Raw genomic sequence first — 27,282 nt, forward strand, 5'->3', positions numbered from 1 at the left:
TCAATTCATTTCATGTCTGCATCAGCTTTTCCCATGTAAGATTTCCTTTGGTTTTGCAACATTAGAACATGATTTCAGTAAACCTCCGCTGCTTTCAACGTTAAACTCAAATCTTCATTTGTCTTCCTATTTCACCCTCTCTCTAATGTTGTGTCCATGGTTGATCAATATCCGCGGCTTTGTGCAATGCACTAAAAAAACTGTGTCTGAAATATTTTTTCTCTCTGCAAAGATGCTTCAGGGCATAATGTTTCCAGCATTTTCTCTTCATATACATGAACTGATGTCAATTGTTAAGTGAACACACAGGAGGCTGGAGTATACGGGAAATACGTGATAATACAATACTCTGGTTCTTTTCGATATGCTCTTCTATCAAATGTTATTTCCCATTACTCTCTCTCTCTCTCTCTGTTCTATTTCGCACGCTGTCAAGCGTTTCATCCCTCTGCTCTTTTGTCTGCTGTCCCTAGACAGTGTTACCTTCATTTACTCTCTCGCAAGTGTTCCTTCCTCTCTCTTACGCTGCATCCCGTGACATCTCCCTTCTGCCACTGTTTTCACTCCCTCTGTATCCAAAATAATCTCCTGTTGCTCTCTGACCCTGTTCTCTCCCCCCCCCCACCCCATGTAATACAGTCCCCTTCATAATTTCAATTGTCACTCTTTGTTCTCTCTCTCTCTCTCTCTCTCTCTATCTATCTATCTATCTATCTATCTATCTATCTATCTATCTATCTATCTATCTATCTATCTATCTATCTATCTATCTATCTATCTATCTATCTACCTACCTACCTATCTATCTATCCATCTATCTATCTATCTATCTATCTATCTATCTATCTATCTATCTATCTATCTATCTATCTATCTATCTATCTATCTATCTATATATCTGTCTGCCTGTCTGTCTATCTATCTATCTATCCATCTATCCATCTATCCATCTATCTATCTATCTATCTATCTATCTATCTATCTATCTATCTATCTATCTATCTATCTATCTATCTATCTATCTATCTATCTATCTATCTATCTATCTATCTATCTGTCTGTCTATCTATCTATCTATCTATCTATCTATCTATCTATCTATCTATCTGTCTATCTATCTGTCTGTCTGTATATCTGTCTATCTATCTGTCCATCCATCGATCTATCTATCTATCTATCTATCTATCTATCTATCTATCTATCTATCTATCTATCTATCTATCTATCTATCTATCTATCTATCGAGTGTGATGTCCCTTTTCTTTCTATTTTCGTTCTACTTTTGCCTATCTGCTGTTATCTCTCATTGCCCCCTATATCCATTTTAGCTCCCTTTAATCTCTGCATCTCCTCTCTCACTCTCTATCTAGCGCAATACCCCTTCACTCTGTTGTTGTTCTCTCTCTTCATTGTCAACTTGCTCTGTCTCGGCTCTCTCTCCCTGTAGATCCAGTGTTATCTCCCATTCCTCGCCTCTTTCTTTTTTCTTGCTATAGATCCAGTGATATCCCACTTTACTCATTTTTCTCTCCGCTCTGTGCTCGATACAGTATAATATCTCCTTTTGCTCTGTATCTCTTCTCTCTCACTCCCCATCCAGTGTTACCTATTTGTTTCTCACACTCTTTGTTATCTCTACCCAATTTTAACTCATTTTTCTTTCTGCCTCCGTTCTCTCCTGTATCCAGTGTTATCTTCTTTTAGGCTCTGGATTTGTTTTTACTTGCTGCCTCTGTTCTACCTCTGTCGAGTGCCATCTGCATTTAACGTGAGTGCCTCTATTTTCTCTTCCTGTGTATTTTAAATCCTGTTACTCTCTATCTTTGTTTCCCCTTCTGTCCAGTGTTGGCATCCTTTACCATTTGTCGATTATCTCTCCCTTTCTATCCAGTGCAAAATCCCTTCACTCACTTTCCATTCTTTCGAGTTCACGATGCAGTGCTACATCTATTTACTGTATGTCTCGTTCCTACGTAGAATAGAAAAATGGGAAAAAAATTATTTTTGTGGGGAGAGATTGCGGACTTCTAGGAAAGACGGGGATCTCTAATCGCAGAAAGCATATTTATGTATTAACAGCGAGGAATTAGAATTGAAAAGGTGTTTCAATGGCACTGCACGGGGAAGCAGAAGCAAAGAGAAGTGCAGTTACGACACATTCTTGCAGATTGATGCCGAGATCGCATCTGGAGCAATGTCTAGATTTACTCTCTTTGAAGAAGTTACCTATTGTATTAGAAGGATGTCATAGATATTCCATTCAATTGATTCACTCTATGAAATGGCGAAAGAAACAATGTTGAAAAATGGTGGCCTTATCCTACTGTCGTTGAAAATAATTAAAGCTGATATGAATGAAATGGATGTTGCCAAGATTAAGCTGAAAGGATTTCGACCATTTTGGGAGAGCCTATAGCTGGAGACAACAACATAAAGATAAAGGATCTCATTTATAAGATCGAGGTGGAGATTGTTTTTGTTTTGCCTGAGCAGCTCCCTGGTATGTGGACCATTATCGAGGAGCAATGGAGGTCAAACATTGAGTATGTTTCGCTGTTAGAATTTTTTGTTCTTAAGACAATGAGGGTAATGGGGCATGGAGAGAGGGCTGGAAACAGAGAGAAATGTGAGGTTGAGGCCACAATCAGGTAAACCATGATCTTATCAAATGGCGAAGCAAGTTGCACGGCCCAACTTGGCTTTTGCTGTTCCTAATTGGTATGACAGTAGATGCATAAGTATGTATGTCTCCCTCTATCCAGTGCAGTCTCTACTTACACTCTGCCCTTATTTTATATTCCTAGGTATTCTGTAATTGATCTCCTTTTCCTTGTTTCATTATACTCCTTTTTCCACAATATGGGTATCTCCTCATTCCATCATTCATCCCTCGTTTTTGTCTGTGTTACAGTTACTGCTCCACCTGCATTGACGTAATCAGTTAAATAGAACGGCAAAATGTATCTTTATGATACCTTTGAAATCTGTACCATCCCTGACGAAGTTTATCATCACATTTCGGACCCGAACACCCTCTCTCGTTACAGTCCATGCTCCTCCAGGGCTGGTTCAGGACTGCATGATCCACACACGGGTTACTGACTGCAGAATCGTTGGCTGAGTGAAAAGCAAACATTTTCATATTCGGTCGAATTCTAATTACTGCAGGGCTCATGTTCAATAAACAAACACGTTGTTTAGTTTTACACCCTCAGTCCTGATACCAGCACACCTCAACGACCAACAGCACACTTGTCACTTGCAACAGAAGTCTTTCCCCGTGGAAGCTAGTTTTCTGACCCCCAGTCGAGCCGTTCATGTTAATCCACACTTTACAGAAAATATGCCCTTTTTTGGATTCACTATTGTGTCTGACGAAAAGACAAACAACGTTGAAATATTTTTACCAACCAAACGAATAGTGAGGCCACAAATTTGAAGCTGTTAAGTAACAATTCTGTCAACCAGAATATTAATAAAGTTTGAATTTAGCAACCTTTTGAACGTGAGAATTAGTGTTTGTTGTTCTGTTACTAACACGGCAATCTGTCTTGCCCTCATGTTGGTCTTTATGTCCGTGCTGGCCTTCAGCCACACCAATCATTCCACAGCCCACTGTCCAGCATCTTACCCGGCATTCAATGGGATATTCCACCAAGCACACCAGTCTTAGAGAACTATTTGCTGCTTTAATCCAGGATCCCCCACAAAAGCAGCCGTGCATCCAGTTGTTCGGCCAAAACCTGTGGAATTTCCCCATCAAAGCACTGCCTCTCTATATCCTCATATAGCATGCCCTATAAATACTCTTCCACGGCCACGTCATCTGTCTATAGTCATCTGCCAATTGTATGCCTGCCATCGTCTCTGTGAAGACGCTGCAGGGATGTCACAATGTTAAACGTGCTATAGAAAGAAACTAGGAGTAGGAGTAGGCAATTCGGCTCGTCGAGCCTGCTCCGCATTTATTTAAATTCAATATCCTAATCCCCACTCCCCCACCCCCCCCCCCCCCCGCCCGCCCATATCCCTTGATCCTTTTAGCCCCACGAGCTAATCTAATTTCTTCTTCAAATCGGACAACATTTTGGACTCGACTTTATTCTGTAGCAGCGAATTCCACATTCACCTTTCTTTTGGTGAAGAACGCTCTGCTCACCTCAGGTCTAAGTGTTCTCCAATTATCCCCCCGCGTTCTCGACTCCCCTGCGATTGAGAATATTTTTTTCTGCAAACAGCTTCTGTTAGCCCTGTTAGAATTGTCTAAGTTTCCAAATTCCAGTGAATATAATCCTAACCGATTAAGTCTCTCTTCATATGACAGACCTGCCTCCCAGGAATCAGCCTGATTAAGCTTTGCTGTACTCCCTTCTATAGCAAGGACATCCCTCCATCAGATTGCACACAATACTCACCAATGCCCTAGACAATTGCAGCAAAATATCCTTAAACTTCAAATTCTCTCGCTATGAAGGCCAACAAAACATTTCTCTTCTTTACTGCATGCTGTACTTTCAAGGAACAATGCACGAGGTCACCAAGGTCTCGCTGATCAATCATTTCCCTCAAGTTAGATCCATACAAGTAATAATCTGTCTCCCTATTATTGCTACCGAAGTGGATAACCTCACATTTGTCCACATTATACTGCATCTTTCATGCACATTCAGCCTATCCAAATCATGCTGAAGCAATCTCTGTAACCTACTCACAGCTTACTCTTCCACCCAACTTGGTATCATCTGCAAATTTGGAGAAAATGCAATCAGTTCCCTCTTCCAAATCATTAATATATACTGTGAACAGTTGGGGTCCTAGCAGAGATCCCTGCGGAACCAACTAGACACTGACTGTCAATCAGCAAAACCACATTTATGCCAGCTCTTTGCTTCCCGTCTGCTAACCTGCTATCTATCCATTTCAAAACGCGACCTGCAATCCCCTGTGCTTTAGTTTTACAAAGTAGTTTGTTATGTCTGACCTTTTGGAAAACCTTCTGAAAGTCTAAATAAACCAAACCTGCTTGTTATCCTCGGACAACTCTCCGAGTTAAATTCTCAAATAATTCCAATAGATTCGTCAAGCATGATTTCCCTTCTGTAAATCGGTGCTGGGTTTATCTGATAGTATCACTGCCTTCCAAATGCTGAGTTGTGAAATCCTTTGTAATAAGCACGAGCAACTTCTCCAATACCAAAGTTAGGATCACTACTCTAGAGTTTTCTCTCTACCTCCTCTTTTGAATAGCGGTCTTACAACAGCTAACGTCCAATATGTAGGAACCAGACTGGAGTCCAAAGAATTTTGCAAAATAACCACCAATGTTTCTATTATTTCCAGGACCACATCCTTAAATACTCTGGGATGAAGATTATAAAAACCTGGAGTTTTATCCACCTTCAATTCCATCAATTTCCCCGAAAGTGTATTACGTCATTATGTCAATCATGTAACTCCAATATCACGTACAAACAAACAGCGCTGGCATTTGGACGGGACAGATACAATGCACAGATCTGTACTTGCAATTTGTAGAGGTCCATTAGCATTGAATCTACCGGAATGTCATGTCAACATTGACAGCAGAATGTGATTCATTTCCCGTATAAAATTGTTGCAACTTGCACGTGATGTTTTCGACTTCGACTTGAAATGATACTTAAAGCAGTGAGGAGCAGGTGAAAGATTATTATTGCGTGTGGTGACTCGGTACATGCAGAGACACTTTCCTGGATCATTTAGAAACAGCAATGTACCTGTGCAATACGCAGTGCTACAGTCTGGTGTTGACTTCAGCTCATAAACAAGGAAACTGCTGCAGTTTTTAATCTTTATCTCTCGGTTGCTGTAGCAGCGATTTCCAGCCCAGTTAAAGCAAACTGTCCTGGTTACTTCTTCCTGCCCCACCGTGGGATGGGAACCTGAAACGAAGGATATATATTTTCATAAATGTAAACTATATGAAAGTTATTCGTCAGTGAATGAAAATCTGATATTTTAAACTAAGGCAGTACCATTTAACCAGCCTGGACGTTCTGTGGAGCAGTGATAATCTGGCACAGCAGTCTCTGGAAGCTTCCACCCACCAGAACTGAAATAACAATCATAAGAGTCATGCCAAAATACAAATGTCTATGTCTGAATGAGGCCAATCTTCCCACTGAGTCCCTGCAAGCTCTTTTATCAATCTCTCCACTTAGCCCATCTACTCTCCTGATGCAATATATATATCTCCGTTACGGGAGTGCACGGAACAGGACGCAGAAGTGCACATGTGGATTGAGAGTGGGATATACATGGGGCTGCACATGCAGGGACGTGCATGGAAATACTTACGTGTGGATATGAGCACGCTGCACATTCGGGGATAGGAAACAAGCTAAACATTATCTGTGTAAGTAATTTAGTATATTGGGAAATATACAATGAGAAAGGCAGGGAGTGGTACCAAATAGATGTTCCAAAGTGAGATGTCCCCGTGTGATGTTTCAAATGGGAATGCAAAGCTATGAAAGGAGAGTCTGTGTCGCCAAAGAGGGACACATAAGCAAATTGAAAAGAATAGAGCCAAGCAAGATTTTACAGAAGGACAAAGGGCAGGGTTAAGTGAAAGAGGAAAGCAGACAAGGAGAGGCCCCGAAGAGAGAGGGTCGAAGGTTGGTGGATAAAGAAACACTGTACTTAGACCGAAGGGGTTTGTCCAGGTGGATAGTTTCCAAAGGGTATAGAAATGGGAAACAGGTAGAAGGAGAACTCCCAAAAGGAGAGAGGACAAAGTGAGGGCCTTTAAGACAAGATGTAATAAATGCATACAATCGAGAAGGAGGAATATGAGTTTCGGCCCCTCAATTCTGCTTCGCCATTTTATAAGATCATGGATGATTTGCTCATAAGCTCGGTGTTGCAACATGCCTACCTGCCATCACCCACCAACCCAATGCTTTACATTAATACAGCGAACTCTAAAATAAATATAATCGAAGACTCTACTTCATCAGCCTGTCAGGAAGGATGAGCGGAAGACATGTGACTATAGGAGACATATCGGTTCTCCTCATCTTCACGTGAAATGGGAAACTCCAATTTTTGAACAGTGACAATTAAATCAAAATCCGTCCAAAATATGAAACAACCATATCTACAGTGTCAAGTCGCGTTAGGATGTTATGATATTTTTGATGAATCGACAGTTGCTCTTTTAGACTCCACCCGATACGGGCCTAGCCCTGCCAGGTTTCTCATTAGTCACATCGCTTAGATCAGGTATTTGACTAATGAAACTTCTCTGAACTCCTTCCAAAGCAATGTTCCTGAAGGTGTCTCCCTCATGCAGCGAGCAAGTGTAACATCTGTCCCACAGCGTTTGTCATCATTCTCCTCGCGAGAAAAAAGATAGGAGACAACTGGAGGACAGGGTATTTTCGTTTTCCCATTACATGATGGAAAATGGCTATTTAATAAATTTGTGTAAAGAACATTGAGGGAAGACTGCCATAGAACAATAGAATGCTACATAGCGTTAGAAAACGAGCATGTTCAATCTAAAGGTTTAATGCTGAACAAAGTAGATTATGATCAAAGCGTTTCTGAATGGAGGGCTGTGACAAGTTGTGTTCCTCAGGGATCAGTGTTGAGACCTTTGCTGTTTGTAATGTATATAAATGATTTGGAGGAAAATGTAACTGGATTGATTCGTAAGTTTGCGGACGACACAAAGGTTGGTGGATTTGCGGATAGTGATGAGGACCATCAGAGAATACAGTAGGGTATACATCAGTTGGAGACGTGGGTGGAGAGATGGCAGATGGAGTTTAATCCGGACAAGTCTGAGGTAATGCATTTTGGAAGGTCTAATACAGATAGAAAATATACAGTAAATGGCAGAACCCTTAGGAGTATTGATAGGCAAAGGGATCTGTGTGTACAGGTACACAGGTCACTGAAAGTGGCAATGCATGTGGAGAAGGTAGTCAAGAAGGCATACAGCATGCTTGTCTTCAGCGGCCGGGGCATTGAGTTTAAACATTGGCAAGTCATATTGATGCTTTGTAGGATCTTCGTGACGCCGCATTTGGAATATAGTGTTCAATTCTGATCGCCACAATACCAGAAGGATGTGGAGGCTTTGGTGGGTGTACAGAAAATATTTAACAGGATGTTGCCTGGTATGGTGGGCATTAGCTATGCGGAGAGGTTGGAAAAACTTGGTTTGTTCTCACTGGAGCGACGGAGGTTGAGGGGAGACCTGATAGAAGTCTACAAGATTATGAGAGGCATGGGCAGACTGAATAGTCAGAAGCTTTTTCTCAGGGTGTAACAGTCAATTACTAGGGAGCATAGGTTTAAGGTGCGAGGGGCAATTTTTAAAAGAGATATACGAGGCAGATGTTTTACACAGAGAGTGGTGGGTGCCTGAAACTCGTTGCCGGGGGAGGGAGTGGAAGTGGACACGATAGTAACTTTTAAGGGGCGTCTTGACAAGTACATGAATGAGATGGGAAGAGAGGGATATGGTCCCCGGAAGCGTAGGGGGTTTTAGTTAAGTCAGGCAGCATGGTCGGTGCAGGCTTGGAGGGCCGAAGGGCCTGTTCCTGTGCTGTATTTTTCTTTGTTCTTTTTTCTTTGATGTATTTGGGGAATAATTGGCTGAGTGGCATTGGTAAACAGTCTTAAAGTACATCACTCTGCAAACGCAATGTGTCGTCTTCAACGTACTATTACATAGCACTCATCAGTTATGCAATCCTTCAGGGCCCAATAGATGGCTATGGATATATGTCCTACTTCTCCTTTATGAGGTATGTGGAACATCAGTTATCCCATTTCTACGCTGACCCCCTCCCAGAAACCTGTTATTGGTCCATTCACAACTCTTTCAGAGTATCTTTACGTTATCATATGAAACGGGGAAGATTATCAATTTGGCTTCCAAAGTGCACATCTCCGTCACTTTTACATTGCCTATCTCCAGCACTCCCCTACCCTTCCTTGAGATTACTGTCTCAATTTCCGGTTGCAAATTGTCCACAAACGTCCAGTACAAGCTCCCTGATTCCTAACGCTACTTAGAGCATAGCTAATCGCACCTCACATTCTGTGAGGACTCCATCCCATTCCCTCAATTCCAGAACCTGAATAGAATTTCCCTTATCCTCGCTTTCACCCATTGGCCTCTGCATTAAGATGATCAATCCAACACCATTTCTGCCAAATCCGCATGATGTCATCACCATCTCACTCACCCAGCTTTCGGCAGGGACCATTCCCGTCCGAGGGATCCTCCTCCACTCCTCCCTCACATGAAACACCTCACCCATTTCCCAGGGCAACTTCCCGTGTAATCGGACAACTGTCCTTTTGCCTCCTCCATGCTGAACATCCAAGTTTTTTTTCAGTTGAAGCAGCGCTTCGCATGCAGCTCGTCCAATCTGGCCTACTTTATTCACTGCTCTCACTGCAGTCCACTGTACATTCGAGAGACAAAAACAGACTGGGTGATAACTTTGTAGAGCGCCTGCAGACCGTAGGCAAGCCATATTTAAACCTTCCCTTTGCATTCTAGTTCAACACTCCACCATGCTCTCATGTCCACATGTCGGCCCTTGTCTTGTTGCAATGTTCCAGTGAAGTCCAAACGCAAACGGAGGTACAGCAGCTCATCTTCTGACTGGGCACTTTAAAACTTTCCGAACGCAATGCCTGATTTCAACAAGGTCGGCCTGTGTACTGTGTCCGCCACCTTCCCCCATTTTCATTTACTTCAATCCAATGATTTTCATTTGTTTCATTGATGGATTTTTATATCTTTCTTTATAAAGCCAGGCTCGAATGCCTGTCTTGCTGCAATGCAAAGTGGTTCCAGGAGGATTTGGACAGTCTCAGTTCAGGGACAAGACATGTCAGATAGGAAATAATGTGGAACAATGTGAGGCATTCGTTTTGGTAGAAGGAACAGTTGTCCAGAGTATATATATTTTATTTGAAACGTTAGTAGATAATATGGCCAGGTGCACAAAGGGAATTTGGTGACCTTCCATGCAACTGTAACAAAGCTATTAGAAAGGCAAATGCTAATTTTTATCATTTATCAGAAGGACATTTGAGTACAGGAATAGTGAGGTCTTGCTTCACTGTATCAAAAGTCAGTTAACCAGCTGCTGCAGTACTGAGTGCAGTTCTGGTGTGCTTACATCAAAGAAAAATATTGTCTAAGGACTGAAGACTCACCACACCTGTTCGGGAGTGAATGCCTGACTTATGAGAGGAGATTCGGGAACCGGGATTCCATTCACTAAAATTTAGAAAAAATGATAGGCGAATGCTTGAAATCTTGCAAGAGTGCTCCCCTTGTTGTCATGGGCTACCTCTGTGTGTTCCGATTTCCTCCCACAGATCTTTAGAGTAAGCGGATTGGCCATGCTGAATTGTCCATTAGTGTCCCATACTATGTAGTTTAGGGGGATGGGGGCATGAATATGTGAGGTTACAGTGATAGGGCCTCGGTAAGGTGCTCTGTGGGAGAGTCGGTGAAGTTCCGATGGGCGGAATGGCGTCTTTCTGCACTGTACACTGTACTGATTCTGTGATTATGTCATTCTACATCTAGAAAATATTGAAAGAAATAGACAGGACAGGTGTTGGTAAAATGGTTCAATTGCTGCGGGAGTCACGAAAGAGAGCATACAAATTCAATTGAAGAGGAATTCAATTTGAATCGATTGGAGGAGAAATTTCTTTGCATAGAGGATTACAAATCTTTCGAATTCTCTACTGCAGAGCACTCTGCAACGTCAGTAATTGTATAGATTTACCCGGGGTATACAGGTTGCTAACGAACAACTTAATCAGTTGTGTGATGATGCGTGAAAAAAACATTAAAGTGTCTCGTCCTCAATGACCTTATTAAATAGTGGATTTGGTTCGACAGGCTGACCTGCTCCTGTTCCCATGTTCCAACGTTGATATTATCTTTCTTAATCAATTGCTGTATCTGCACTCCCAACTTTTGGATTCATGCACTTGGATACACAGATTGCTCTGTACTCTCCCTTTGGGTGCATTTCCTGTCCCAAGATCCCTTTACGATAAGTCCATGTCGTCTCTCGAAACAAGTTATAGAGCTCTGCAATCTCTCATCATTTCCATAATAAACTAACATGTCATCTTTCCTGCTAAGCTAGTCACGTTGACACTTTCGGAATTATGACTGTTTTGTCAGATCACTGTCCACTGACTTAAACTATCGAAGTCGATTGTAGGCTCATGCCCTCTTCACAAATCACTTTTCTTTCTGTTTATATGGTAAAATCTAACTTTGTAAACATACTTTTAATATTCGTGCATCCACATCATTTATATCAATCTGATATATCTGAGTTCCCAGCACTTCTACCTGTGGCACACCATTCGTTATATACTACCAATCGGAATAAAGACAAATTCTGGTATGCTATCTGAGCCAGCCAACGTGCTAAGCTTGCTAAAACGTTAACACTTATGGAATAAGCTTCTATACTCCACAATTATCTTTGACGTGACACGTTATTAACAGCCTGTCCGAAATGTAAATGCAGGAAACGAACAGTTCACGTTTGTATATATCACATGGTATGCCGAAAGCACACCAAAAAGTTGGTTAAAAGTTAATCCCCTTACAGAATAGTATGTTTTCCTTGCATCATTGAATTTAACTCATGCAACTGACCTTCTATGGTTTGTTTAAAAACATAATCCAATCTTTTACCTACGAGAGGTGTTCTCCTAACTGCTCTGTACTTTCCCGCAATCTGCCTCCCTCCTCATTGCAATTTTCACTTCAATTGGGCCATAATTTCCTCAATTGCATTTGAGAATAATTAGACAATGCATCATCATCTCACTGGAAACTTGTTTTATGATCCCAGGCTTGGAGTCAGCACCTGCAAAATCTCCACCGGCAGATCCAGTAATTTGTTCAGTCCTACTTCTCTGGTGACGGTCAATCTCATGAGTTCCACCTTCACTGTAATTTACTGGGTCATAGCTGCTTCAGATATGTAATTTGATTCGAGAGAGGACGTGGATTTATCACAAAGGGATCTTGGAGATGGAGGGCACCCAACAGGAGAGTGAAACTATATTTGTCCCGATGGAAGACGGGCCATGTCGAGTCCCAAAACTCAGAGCGTATAATGGGAGTATATATGAGGATAGAAAACGAAAAGGACTAAAATGCTGTGTGGACAGAGAACATCAGGACCTGTGGAGTTAGAGGATTAATGCAGGGAAGAAATGTGAGAGTTTCCAACTTTAGAGAGGACTGGATGGATATGAAATGTAGAGGGGGTCAAAGAAGCATCCTAGTGATCAGAGCCTAAAGAGATAGCACAGTGATTCGGGACAAAAACTTTTATGAAATCGAGAAGAGACAGGAAAAAAATCACAAATGCAGATTGGACAGTGATGATTCCCAGAAGGTGAAGGGAATGGAATGGCACCAATGAGAACGAGGGGAGGGATATGCTAATTGGAAATGCTGCATGGGGAGAAAGGACATGGGGAGGTCCAAAAGTGAGAATGTCCTTCGGGAGGTGAAAGTAGGAATTGTAATGTTCGGTCAGAGCAGAACAGGGGGTGGGAGATGTTCTGTTTTTAGAGGGAAGTAGAGAGAACCTAAAGAAGAATGAACAAGTAGTGGCTGCGAAGCCCGGGGATAGAGGGTAATGCCCAGAAGGGAAGGGGGACAACGAGAGGCACAAGAGAGAGATTGGATGTGGGGCATGGGAGCGAGTGAGGAGAGAGGCAGCAGGGAAAGATTAACCGATGTGGGGTAACTCGATGGTGAACTCTCAAAGGGAACTACTCCATAGGAGGGGTGACTGTTCGAGGACCCAACGCTGTTGGCATAAAGAGAAATCCAAATATGAAGGGGGAATGGAGAGGGGATAGAGATGTCTTCAAATGAAAAGGACACTTCGAAAAGGACACTTCTGAACTCCACAGGGCACAAACCAAGACTGCTGAAATAAGATAGGGGAAGTAGTGCAAGCAGTTGGAGAGCGATGCTCCCATTGGGGAGAAATGGAGGAGGATGGATAATGCACGGAGAGGGGGGACAGGGAATTTGCAAAGGTAGAGTTAACATGGAAAATGGGATTCGGAAAGAGAGCGAGGTCAAGCCCAGGACCCAAATCGACAGGCCGCATAACAGACGTACGAACATAGGAAATCGGTGCAGGAGTAGGTCATTCATCCCCTCGAGCCTGCTTCTATATTCAGCAATATCATGGTTGTTTAGCTGGTAAATTGAAATCGGCATTTATGTCTATCGATAACATTTTACTACCCAGTTCCAGATTCTCCAACAAGAGGAAACATGAACACATAGAGTGGTGGAACACAACAAATATAAGCAGGATAGGCCACTGGGCGCTTCAAGCCTGCCCCGCAAATGAATCCGACATTACTGCTCTATGATGGCATCAACTCCTTTACTGTGCCATTTCCTCCTCGCCTTCTGTTCCGCAATCTATCAATTATTTATCACACACTTCTAATTCACTAGCCTCCATCATCCAGAGAGTTCCAGAATTTCATCACCCTCTCCCAAAAGAAATGTCTATGCACCTTCGTTTTAAATAACCATCCCTTAATCGTTCAGCTATGTACCCTTGTCTGAGAATGTCCCAGTCGTGAAATAATCTCACCCTCTACACCTTCAAGCACCTCTCAGGATCTTATATGCTAACAACACAAAGTTGTGATAGTAGGGGATCTTCATTTTCCACATATCGATTGGGACTCGCATGCAGTTAAAGGTTTAGACGGGGTAGAGTTTGTAAAATGTGTTCAGGAGAATTTTCTACATCAGTATATAGAGGTGCCAACCAGAGAGGATGCGATATTGGATCTCCTATTGGGAAATGAGTTAGAGCAGGTGATGGATGTGAGCGTGAGGGAACACTTTGGATCCAGTGATCATAATGCCATTAGTTTCAACCTGATCACGGATAAGGATAGATCTGGTCCTCGTGTTGAAGTTCTGAACTGGAAAAAGGGTAAGTTTGATTAAATGAGAAGGGATCTGGGAAGTGTGGATTGGCATAGGCTGTTCTCTGGTAAAGATGCAAATGGAAAGTGGGAGACCTTCAAATGAGAAATTTTGAGAGTGCAGAGTTTGTATGTTTCTGTCAGGATTAAAGGCAAAGTAAATCGGAATAAGGAACCTTAGTTCTCGAGGGAGATTGTAACACTGATTAAGAGGAAGAGAGAGTTGTATGAAATGAACAGGCAGCAAGGAACAGATCAGATGCTCGAGGAGTATAAAAAGTGCAAGAAGCTACTTAAGAGGGAAATCAGGAGTGCCAGAAGAAGACACGAGGTTGCTTTGGCAGACAGAGTGAAGGAAAATCCAAAGAGCTTCAGTCGGTATGTTAGGAGCAAAAGGATAATGAGAGGTAAAGTTGGTCCTCTTGAAGACCAGAGTGGTAGACTGTGTATGGAACCAAAAGAGATGGGGGAGATATTAAATGTTTTTTTTGCATCCGTATTTACTGAGGAAACGGGCATGGAGTCTATGGGAATAGGGCAAACAGGTAGGGAGGTCATGGAACCTTTACAGATTAAAGGGGAGGAGGTGCTTGCTGTCTTGAGGCAAATCAGAGTGGATAAATCCCCAGGACCGGACAGGGTATTCCCACGGACCTTGAGGGAAGCTAGTGTTGAACTTGCAGGGGCCCTGGCAGACATATTTAACATGTCAGTATTCACGGGGGAGGTGCCGGATAATTGGAGGATGGCATGTTGTTCCATTATTTGACGTCGGTGGTGGGCAAGTTATTGGAAGGTGTAATACGTGATAGGATCTACAACTATTTGGATAGACAGGGACTTATTAGGGAGAGTCAACATGGCTCTGTGCGTGGTAGGTCATGTTTGACCAATCTATTAGAGTTTTTCGAGGAGGTTCCCAGGAACGTGGATGAAGGGAAGGCGGTGGATGTTGTCTACCTGGATTTCAGCAAGGCCTTTGACAAGGTCCCTCATGGGAGGTTAGTTAGGAAGATTCAGTCGCTAGGTATACATGGGGACGTAGTAAAATGGATTAGACACTGGCTCAATGGAAGAAGCCAGAGAGTGGTTGTGGAGGATTGCTTCTCTGAGTGGAGGCCTGTGACTAGTGGTGTGCCACAGGGACTGGTGTTGGGTCCATTGTTGTTTGTCATTTACATCAATGATCTGGATGATAATGTGGTAAATTGGATCAGCAAGTTTGCTGATGATACAAAGATTGGAGGTGTAGTGGACAGTGAGGAAGGTTTTCAAAGCTTGTAGAGGGATTTGGACCAACTAGAAAAATGGGCTGAAAAATGGCAAATGGAATTTAACGCAGACAAGTGTGACATACTGCACTTTGGAAGGACAAACCAAAGTAGAACGTACAGGGTAAATGGTAGGACTTTGAAGCGTGCAGTTGAACAGAGGGATCTGGGAATACAGGTACAAAATTCCCTAAAAGTGACGTCACAGGTGGACAGGTAAAGAGTGCCTTTGGTACATTGGAATTTATGAATCGGAGTATCGAGTATACAAGTTGGAGTGTTATGGTAAGGTTATAACAGGCATTGGTGAGGCCGCATTTAGAGTATTGTGTACAGTTTTGGTCACCTAGTTACAGGAAGGATGTAAATAAGGTTGAAAGAGTGCAGAGAAGGTTCACAAAGATGTTGCCAGGACTTGATAAGCTGAGTGACAGAGTGATTGAATAGTTTGGGACTTTATTCCCTGGAGCGGAGAAGAATGAGGGGAGATTTGATAGAGGTGCATAAGATTTTGATGGGTATAGATAGAATGAATGCAAGCAGGCTTTTTCCACTGAGGCTAGGGGAGAAAAAAAAGCCGAGGGCATGGGTTAATGTTGAAAGGAGAAAAGTTTAAAAGGGAATATTAAAGGGGGCTTCTTCACGCAGAGAGTGGTGGGAGTGTGAAATGCGCTGCCGGCTAAAGTGGTAAATGCTTTTAACATTTTTAACACTTTTAACATTTAAGAAAAACTTGGACGGGCTCATGGATGAGAGGGGTGTGGAGGGATATGCTCCAAGTGCAGGTCAGTGGGACTAGGCAAAAAATGGTTCCGCACAGACAAGAAGGGCCAAAAGGCCTGTTTCTGAGCTGTAATTTTCTCTGGTTCTTTCGTTCTATATCTTCTAAACTCCACGGGGCACAATCCCGGACTGAATGGAGTTTCAACGTGGAGACGGGACACACAGCGGATACAATAGGCAAGTGAACTACAATTGGGAGACGGATACTGAGTGTTCAAAGGCTGCGTGCAGGGAACAGTTTAAAAGGGATAGGAGACAGGGAAGCATATTCAAAGTAGTCCGATAGGATAGGGAACACGCAGTAGAGAGAAGGAGGGGTCAGGATTCGTAAATATCCCAGATTAATGTAGAGCGTATCACATGTCTAGCTTACCATTGCTGAGAATAATCTGACTTTTCCCAATTGATTATTATATTTAAATTCCACACGGTGTATCCAAAATATTAATCTCTTCATCTGGTTTACTAACACAGTGAAATTGCCACCACACACAGAACTCCCACTAACACCACCCTTCCCCGCAAAGCCCATGGGTTCATGGATTACTTTATTCAAATTTGCCAGCATTACTTTTACCAGCTTACCTGGACGACATGGTTCATGTTACCTTTCAAATCGGTACCACCGGGTGACAAGATCATTATCACACTTCAACTGTCTGGAGCACTCTGTCTCAGTGCAATCGATGCTTCTCCAGGCCTGGTTCAGGACTGTGTGATTTACACACGGGTCAATGAGTGCTGGGCTGGGCTCTAAGAGACATAAAGATGTTTAATGTTAATGTGAAAAGTGCACTTAATATTGCACAGGATACTTCGCATACCACCGCCCCCCCCACCCAGCCCCCCCCCCCCCCCCCCCCCGCCGACCAACCCCTCCCGCCCCCTCCCTTCCCCCCAGAAATAAAACGACCATATCACAACAACTCCATCGATGATAAAGTCAGTTAGTAGAACGATTGCAAACTGGGGACTGTTCTCTTGGAGAAGGAAACTTCTACATGATAAATGATCAATATTTTGAAAAGCATTCGCAGTCTGTACTGAATAGATTGGGAGAAATGTTTCCCAATTTGAAATAATTCACTTTCGTTAATATAACACCTCTGCTTAGTCAGTTCATGCCACTCCTTCATTCACACCATCACACAATACGCAGCCACTTCATTCGACTTCATTCTGGCATGACCGTACCCCCCAACTAAGTCACTGAACGCTCCTCAGCTCAGTTACATCACACCACTCCAAAAATCAGGGAATTCCATCACATAAGTTAATCCATCTCGATGACCGCCACAGCTTCATCCCAATCAACTTAGCCATTACATCCCAATCCCTTAGACACAACACCCGTCTCCCGTCATTCAGTACATCCCACTGTTCCCAGTTAGAAACTGTCTGAATATCCTGCAGCGATCTTTCGTGCAATGACAGTTTATCATTTATTTCAGAATAACCTTGGCACATCACTGACTTTGCAATCCAAGATCATTCGTTTTTAGTGGAGTTCATAACGGTTCTGAGCCATATCATAATCAAACACACGGGCATCTCCAGAGTCCTGAAGGGGCAGACAACCCTTGAGAGGGTATTGCGCGATTATCAGTTTTATTTGTAACAGCGATCTGGAACTTCCAGTATCACCCTTCTAGCTCATTCATGAAAAGCAAAGTACCTTTGCAATAAACACCATTACACTGAGGTGTCGGTTTCAGCTCATAGACAAAGTAACTGCTGCAGTTCTTAATTTTATGTCTCGCTTCCAGCTGCAGGTCGCAACTTGGTTGAAACAAACTATTCTGCTTACTTCCCCTTGCTCCACTGTGGGATGTGAACCTGAAATAACATTGACGTATGTAACCGAAATGAATAATGCTGGGCAGTGAATAAAAAGTTGATTTTCTAAAGTCTGCATTACCCTGCAACGAGCCTGTGTAGTAAGTGGAGCAGTAACCCACTGGGACATTTTTTTCTGGAATCTTCCAGCCACCCGAGCTGAAACAACAAATCAGAGAATCAAAGAATTATGGAATATAAGGTTCACAATGAGGCCCTTCGGTATAAGGTGTTTCTGCTCGCCCTTTAGTATTTCTATCAAATTAGCCCAACTGACCATATGGTCTCCATTGGCTAACCTGAAATTCTCAAAAAACAAAGAACAATACAGCACAGGAACAGGCCGTTCGGCCCTCCAAGCCCGAGCCGCTCATGTGCCCACTCGACCATTCTTTTGTACCCCTCTATTCCCAGTCTGTTCATGTGGTTATCTAGATAAGTCTTAAATGATCCCAGCGTGTCCGCCTCAATCACCTTGCTTGCCAGTGCATTCCAGGCCCCCACCACCCTCTGTGTAAAATAGGTCCCCCTGACATCTGTCTTGAACCTTGCCCCCCTCACCTTGAACCCGTGACCCCTTGTGTTCGTCACCTCCGAACTGGGAAAAAAGCTTTCCATTGTTCACTCTATCTATGCCCTTCATAATTTTATACACCTCTATTCGGTCGCCCCTCATCCTTCGTGTTTCCAGGGAGAACAACCCCAGTTTACCCAATCTCTCCACATAGCTAAGACCCTCCAAACCAGGCAACATGCTCGTAAACCTGCTCTGTACTCTCTCCAAAGCCTCCACGTCCTTCTGGTAGTGTGGCGACCAGAACTGGACGCAGTATTCCAAATGTGGCCTAACCATCGTTCTATACAACTGCAAAGAGCACCGGAACATCTCAGTGGAGGACGAGTAAAATGTCCGCGAAGAAGAGAGGACAAATTTGGCTCCTGAAACTAGACGGGCCACAGGAATTTTCGGAAGGGATGTGGAAAATAATGTTTTTCCAAAGGATAGGGAGCAATGACATATAACAATGTATAGAGGTCAAGGAGATGTCCTTGACGATGTGGGAAGAGGAGAGAACCCAAATATAGAGCGACCAGGCAAAGCCACCTTAGAAGCATCGCCATGAAATACAAGCGAGAGTAAATAAAGGGAGAGATATGACAGGGACGGGGGGCAAGAATACTTCAGAGGTGGGCACAAGGGAGGGCTCGGTGACATTTGGGCGATCACAATGTCAGGCGGCAAAGGGATGAGAATGAAAGGAGATTACAAAGGAAGATGCCACATGTAGAGCTCGCAATATGAAAGAAGAATGGATGATGTCCTGAACGGGCAAAGGATTTCAGTGATAGCTGAAGATAAAGATTATCAAGAGCGCTAGTAAGGACATAGGATCAAGAGCAAGAGGAGTTTATTGAGACCAGAACATTTTTTTGTTATTTAATAAGTTCACGGCTGATCTCATAGCAACCATAGATTGCCACCCGCCATTCCCGACAATATATCACCACTTCCTTACCAATATTCTACATTCCGAAGGCGGATGGTGAACAGTCATTTGCCGTGGTATGAATTGGTAGAGGAAACAGAGGTAAACGAACAGCGTTGAGATCCTAACTGCAGAACAGAGGGACGTTGGATGTGATTTAAAAGTCGGACCTCAAACGTACTGATCTCAATAAAAATGTCAGTGGCACATAATAGTACGAGCAGAAATAGCAGGATACACCAGATGAATAAGTGAGTGAAGAAATGCTGTGAAGTGAAGTGTTTCAGATTAATTGGACAATTGGAACGGATTTGGGGATGTGGGACTAGTACAAACCGCTGGGTTTCTGGGCAGAATGGGGACGAACGTCCTGGGGGACCGTTTGCTAGAGTGGTTTGAGATAATTTAATATAAAGTGGCAGGGGGATAAGGATATATACAAGCAGTGGGTAAACAAGGTCAGGAGCAAAATACATGAGGGAGAATAAGAAACGTGAAAGGCAGATAAATCAGGGGCCAGAATCAAACTGGGCCACATTGGAAAATAATCTGTATGGAACAGTTAATGCTACAATGAAGAAACATGAAGCTTGGTGTCTTAATGCGCAGGGCATTTGCCATTGTTTTGATGAAATAATCGCACAATTCGATGTAAACGCGTATGATATAGCTGGATCTACGTAGATAAAGGTGACCAGGGATGGGAACTGAACAGCCAGGGATATCTAATATATTAAGGAACAACAGGTAAAATGTTAAAATTAAGGAGTTGCATTGCTGGTTAAAGGGGAAATGAATGCAATACTGAGGAAAGTCAGAAGCTCAAGCGATGTGGAATCTGTCTGGGCAGAGCTGAAAAACACCAAGCGGCAATACACGTGAGTGGGGGTGACATAAAGACCCCCGAACAGTAGTGGTGATGTTGGGAGTGGCAATAAACAACGAAGCAGTGGCTCATGCAATAAGGGAACATTTTTAATGATGAATGACTTTAATTTTCAAATCGTTTCGGCAAATCAATTAGGAATACAGATGTAGAGGAGTGCATATGGGATGTTTTCTGGACCAATGCCTGGAGGATACCTAGTAGAGACGGGTGCAATGTTGCCTTTTAAAATACGTTTAGACAGTTACGTGGTTCAGATGGGTATAGGGGGTTAAGACCATAAGACCATAAGACATAGGAGCGGAAGTAAGGCCATTCGGCCCATCGAGTCCACTCCACCATTCAATCATGGTTGATTTCAACTCCATTTACCCGCTCTCTCCCCATAGCCCTTAATTCCTCGAGAAATCAAGAATTTATCAATTTCTGTCTTGAAGACGCTCAACGTCTCGGCCTCCACAGCCCTCTGTGGCAATGAATTCCACAGACCCACCACTCTCTGGCTGAAGAAATTTCTCCTCATCTCTGTTCTAAAGTGACTCCCTTTTATTCTAAGGCTGTGCCCCCGCGTCCTAGTCTCCCCTGTTAATGGAAACAACTTCCCTACGTCCATCCTATCTAAGCCGTTCATTATCTTGTAAGTTTCTATCAGATCTCCCCTCAACCTCCTAAACTCCAATGAATATAATCCCACGATCCTCAGACGTTCATCGTATGTCAGGCCTACCATTCCTGGGTTGTGGGCCAAATACGGACAATTGGGCCTAGCTTACTGGTAAAAACTGGGTGCCATGGACAAGTTGGGTCGAAGAGCCTGTTTCCTTGCTGCAAACCTCTCTGACCCTACGATTCTATGTCAAGTGGCGAATATGGCATCCTAGAGATGGTACTTGACATGACAGAACCATACTTGGCAATCTAGTTGTGCGAGGTCCCTTGAGAATAGAATACAAGACCATGATAGGATACAATGATTCATATATCTGGAGAATGATATCGGCGATTCTGAGATTTTGTTCCTGAAACTGAAACAAAGGAAACTACACTGGTTTGAAGCGCGAGTTGGCTGTGGTGTATTGGGGAACGTTAATCGAACGGAAGACCGTGGAAAGGAATGGCAAACATTCAAAGATCAAATGGCTGAAACAAAACGATTGTTCATTCCTGTCTGGTGCAAAATCAAAACGGGAACGGTCGGCAAACCATGGATTATAAATTCAATAAATTCAAAGGAAATCATCAATTTGACATTAAAGAAAAGATCAGGGTGACACGGTGGCACCGTGGTTCGCACTGCTGCCTCACAGCGCCAGGGTTCCAGGTTCAATTCCGTCTTGGGGTCACAGTCTGTGGACTTTGTACTTTCTCCCCTGTCTGCGTGAGTATTCTCCAGGTGCTCCCGTTTCCTCACACAGTCCAAGAATGTGTGGGTTAGGTTGATTCGGCACAATAAATTGACCCAAGTTTCAGTGGGATTAGTGGGTAAATGTGTAGGGTGACGGAAATGGGGTCTCTGTGGGATTGTGGTCGGGACAGACATGATGGGCCGAATGGCCTCCTTCTGTACTGTAAGGATTATAAGAATTCCATGGATTCTATAGACCTGAGGATTTGGTGCAGTTTAGGATTCCGTAAAGGTGAGCAAAGGAAAATAGAATACCAGAGTAAACTTAAAGGAACACAAAAAGACCCCATTCCCGTAACAGAAAAAGCTGCAAAAAGCATTTATAGGTACGTAAAGAGGAAAAAAGTTTGATGAAGCCAAATGAGGGTCCGTTACGTGAAACATGAAAGACATGGTAGACCAATTAATTGCCTACTTTTGTGTTGTCTTCACAAAAGATACATACATAATATACCAGAAATGTTAAGGAACACAGGTACTATTGAGAGGGAGGAATTGTTGGAAATCAATATTACTAGGGAAATGGTGTTAGAACATAGAACATAAAACACAGAACATTACAGCGCAGTACAGGCCCTTCGGCCCTCGATGTTGCGCCGACCAGTGGTACCAATCAAAAGCCCCTCTAATCTAAACTATTCCAATATCATCCATATGTTTATCCAATAACCATTTGAATGCTCTCAACGTTGACGAGTCCACCACTGCTGCAGACAGGGCATTCCACGCCCTTACTACTCTCTGAGTAAAGAACCTACCTCTAACATCTGTCCTATATCTCTCCCTCCTCAATTTAAAGCTATGTCCCCGCGTGCTCGCCAACACCATCCGAGGAAAAAGGCTCCCACTATCCACCCTATCTAATCCTCTGATCATCTTGTATGCCTCTATTAAGTCACCTCTTAACCTTCTTCTCTCTAACGAAAACAACCTCAAGCCCCACAGCCTTTCCTCATACGATTTTCCCACCATACCAGGCAACATCCTGGTAAATCTCCTCTGCACCCTTTCCAACACTTCCACATATTTCCTATAATACAGCGACCAGAACTGTACGCAATACTCCAAATGCGGCCGCACCAGAGTTTTGTACAGTTGCAGCATGACCTCCTGGCTCCGAAACTCAATCCCTCTACCAATAAAAGCTAACACACCGTACGCCTTCTTAACAACCCTATCAACCTGGGTGCCAACTTTCAGGGATCTATGCACATGGACACCCAGATCCCTCTGTTCATCCACACTACCAAGTATCTTACCATTAGCCCAGTACTCTGTATTCCTGTTACTCCTTCCAAAGTGAATCACCTCACACTTTTCCGCATTAAACTCCATTTGCCACCTCTCAGCCCAGCTCTGCAGCTTATCTATGTCCCTCTGTAACCTGCCACTTCCCTCCGCACTGTCTACAACTTTTGCTACCAAATAAACCTGTTGGACTTTAACCTGGTGTTGTTAAACTTCTTACTGTTACTGTAGACAATGACGACACAAAGATCAAAGCCAAAGGCTCTGCAATCTCCTCTCTAGCCTCCCAGAGAATCCGAGGATAAATCCCATCCGGCCCAGGGGTCTTATCTATTTTTACCCTTTCCAGAATTGCTAACACCTCCTCCTTATGAACATCAATCCCATCCAGTCCAACAGCCTGCATCTCAGTACTCCCCTCAACAACACTGTCCCTCTCCAGTGTGAATACCGACGAAAAATATTCATTTAGTGCCTCTCCTATCTCTTCAGACTCCATGCACACCTTCCCACTCCTGTCCTTGACTGGCCCTAATCTTACCCTCGTCATTCTTTTACTCCTGACATACCGATAGAAAGCTTTCGGGTTTTCCTTGATCCTACCTGCCAAAGACTTCTCATGTCCCCTCCTGGCTCTTCTTAACTCTTTCTTTAGGTCCTTCCTGGCTAACTTGTAACTCTTAAGCGCCCTAACTGAGCCTTCACGTCTCATCTTAACATAAGTCTCCTACTTCCTCTTCACAAGAGATTCAAACTCCTTAGTAAACCACGGTTCCCTCACATGTCTGCTTCCTCCCTGCCTGACAGGTACATATTTATCAAGGACGCGCAGTAGCTGTTCCTTGAACAAGTTCCACATTACAATTGTGCCCATCCCCTGCAGTTTCCTTCCCCAACCTATGCCAGCTAAATCTCGCCTAATCGCATCATAATTTCCTTTCCCCCAGCTATAACTCTTGCCCTTTGGTATATACCTATCGTTTTCCATTGCTAAAGTAAACGTAATCGAATTGTGGTCACTGTCACCAAAGTGCTCACCTACCTCCAAATCTAACACCTGGCCTGGTTCATTACCCAGTACCAAATCCAATGTGACCTCGCCTCTTGTTGATCTATCTACATACTGTGTCAGGAAGCATTCCTGCACACACTGGACAAAAACCGACCCCTCTAAAGTACTCGAACTATAGCTTTTCCAGTCAATATTTGTAAAGTTAAAGTCCCCCAGTACAACTACCCTGTTACTTTCGCTCCTATCCAGAATCATCTTTGCAATCTTTTCCTCAACATCTCTGGAACTTTTCGGAGGTCTATAAAAAACTCCCAACAGGGTGACCTCTCCTTTCCTGTTTCTAACCTCAGCCCAAACTACCTCAGTAGACGAGTCCTCATCAAATGTCCTTTCTGCCACTGTAATACTGTCCTTGACTAACAATGCCACACCTCCCCCTCTTTTACCACCTTCCTTGCACTCACTGGAACATCTAAACCCCGGAACCTGCAACAACCATTCCTGTCCCTGCTCTATCCATGTCTCCGAGATGACCACAACATCGAAATCCCAGGTACGAACCCATGCTGCAAGCTCACCCACCTTATTCCGGATGCTCCTTGCGTTGAAGTATACACACTTCAAACCGCCTTCCTGCCTGCCAGTACACTCCTGCGACTCTGAAACCTCATCCATGACCTCACTACTCTCAACCTCCTGTACAGCGGAGCTACAATTCAGGTACCCACCCCGCTGCTGAATTAGTTTAAACCCTCCCGAACAGCATGAGCAAATTTCCACCCCAAGATATTGGTACCCCTCTGGTTCAAGTGGAGACCATCCTGTTTGTAGAAGTCCCACCTACCCCAGAAAGAGCCCCAATTGTCCAGGTATCTGAATCCCTCTCTCCTGCACCATCCCTGTAATATGATATTCCGTAAACCTACCCGCCGGTCTCTTAGAAAGAAAACTTACCCGCCGGTCTCTTATAAAGAAAACTCCTGATAGGCTTTCTGAAAGTCCAAATACACCACAGTCACGCTTCCAGCTTATCGATTTACATAATTGTATACTTGGGATGATACTGTGACTTTCAAAAATGTGTCTGTACCATGTTTCTTGTCCATGATTCTTTTTTCGCAAGCTGTTCAATTCAGCCAGTGCCACTTCGTCAATAATTGGCTGCCAATGGTAATACTGCAGGAGCGCAACTGACTGCTGAAGTGTTTGTTTTAATCTGGACTAATTCTGTTCTGTTATTTTTGTATTTTCCCCTGGGCTTTTTCAGAGCAGGTTTCGATTCTGTTGACTGACAGGAAGGTCATGCGACTGGGTTGTTCTAGGGAAACATAAGATCAGTTGCTGCTCGGTACCTTTAGAGAGTAGTCTGTGTTCTGTCTCACTCTGGATATTGGAGACAGGGACCAACCAGGAAATACGTCTCTTTCTCTGAGATTCTGCGATTTCAGAAAAAGTCTTTTCTTTGGAGGCACCTTTATGGTAGTCAGAACAGGTTTCTTTATTAATGTCTGTCTGGAGGGGGTAAAAAAGCTGGAAATATATCATCCACGTGAGCATATCAGTTGCGCTAACTGTTTCTGAAGAAGGATGCATGTCGGTGGCCACATTGCTTAAAGTGGAACTATAGAGATCGTTAATTTTTACAGATTACACCTGGTCATGTTTTAAGTTTTTCAATTTGTAAAAGTTATACCAACTCTTTTTGCAATATTTTAACTGTGTTGTTATATAAAGTTTGTTTTAATAAAAGCTTCCCAGTGGGTTGATAGAGCGAGGAACTTCATGCTCGCACTAATGCCAAAATTAAAAGCAAAATGGGTTTCGGCTAACTTCATGAGATAACTTTGAGTTCTTGATCTGATCCCGAACACCCTCAAAACATTTCAACGATTTGAATGACTTGTTAAACATGAGCTGCCTTTCATCACCCCATTCTTGCTTTGTGCAATCTTATTAAAGTTTTCCAAATTTCCACTATCACTTTTTTAAATAGACACAACGATCGTCTCCACTATGGAAGTCTGGCTAACCACTCTGCAATTCTTCTATTTTTGTTCTTCATTTTTGTTCTACAAAGAACAAAGAAAATTACAACACAGGAACAGGTCGTTCGGCCCTCTCAGCCAGCACCGACCATGCTGCCTGACTGAACTAAACGCCGCTATCCTTCTGGGGACCATATCACTCTATTCCCATCCTATTCATGTATTTGTCCAGACGCCCCTTAAATATCACTTTCGTATCTGCTATCACTACCTCCCCCGGCAGCAAGTTCCAGGCACCCACCACCCTCTGTGCAATAAACCTGCCTCGTACATCTCCTTTAATCATTTCCCCTCGCACCTTCACCGTATGCCCCCTAGTAATTGACTCTTCCACCCTTGGGAAAAAGCTTCTGACTATCCACTTTCTCCATGCCCCTCATAATCATACAGACATCTATCAGGTTGCCCCTCAACCTCCGTCGTTCCAGTGAGAACAAATCAAGTTTCTCCAACCTCTCCTCATTGCTAATACCCGTCATACCAGGAAACAACCAAATATCTTTTTTTGTGTACCCTCTCCAAAGCTTCCACATCTTTCTGGTAGTGTGGCGACCAGAATTGAACGCTATATTCCAAGTGCGGCCTAACTAAGGTTCTATAAAGCTGCAAAATGACTTGCCAATTTTTAAACTCAGTGCCCCGGCCGATGAAGGCAAGCATGCAATATGCCTTCTTGACTACTTTCTCCACATGCGTCGCCACTTTCAGTGACCTATGTACCTGTACATCCAGATCCCTCTGCCTGTCAATACTGTTCGGGGCTCTGCCATTTACTGTATATTTCCTATCTGTATTAGACCTTCCAAAATGCATTACCTCACATTTGTCCGGATTAAACACCATTTGCCATATTTCCGCCCAAACCTCCAACCGATCTATATCCTGCTGTATCCTCTAATGTTCCTCATTGATATCCACAAATCCACCAAACTTTGTGTCATCCGCAAAGTTACTAATCAAACCAGTTACATTTTCCTCCAAATCATTTATATATATATTTATATATTACAAACAGCAAAGGTTCCAGCACTGATCCCTGAGTAACACCACTTGCCACAGCCCTCCATTCAGAAACACACCCTTCCTCTGCTACCCTCTGTCTTCTATGACTGAGCCAATTCTGTATTCTCCTCAGCAGCTCTCCTCTAATCCCATGCGACTTAACCTTCTGCACCAGTCTGCCATGAGGGGCCTTGTCAAAGGCCTTAATGAATTCCACGCACACAACATTTACTGCCCTACCCTCATCAATCATCTTCGCCACTTCCTCGAAAAACTCGA

General features: G+C 43.3%; 1 protein-coding gene across 1 annotated transcript in view; it reads right to left on the reverse strand.

Annotated features, from left to right (window-relative positions):
• Nucleotides 1–27,282, reverse strand: part of LOC144510056 (uncharacterized) — a 45,291-nt gene that overhangs the window by 7,151 nt on the left and 10,858 nt on the right. The window contains exons 3-6 of the mRNA XM_078239282.1: nt 16,691–16,835; nt 6,015–6,091; nt 5,757–5,921; nt 2,976–3,117 (exon numbers count right to left, since the gene is read on the reverse strand). Coding sequence (XP_078095408.1) covers nt 2,976–3,117; nt 5,757–5,921; nt 6,015–6,091; nt 16,691–16,835 — 529 coding nt within the window. The remainder of the gene's footprint in view (nt 1–2,975; nt 3,118–5,756; nt 5,922–6,014; nt 6,092–16,690; nt 16,836–27,282) is intronic.

The sequence above is a fragment of the Mustelus asterias genome, chromosome 22, assembly GCF_964213995.1.
Source record: "Mustelus asterias chromosome 22, sMusAst1.hap1.1, whole genome shotgun sequence".
NCBI classification, from domain to species: domain Eukaryota; kingdom Metazoa; phylum Chordata; class Chondrichthyes; order Carcharhiniformes; family Triakidae; genus Mustelus; species Mustelus asterias.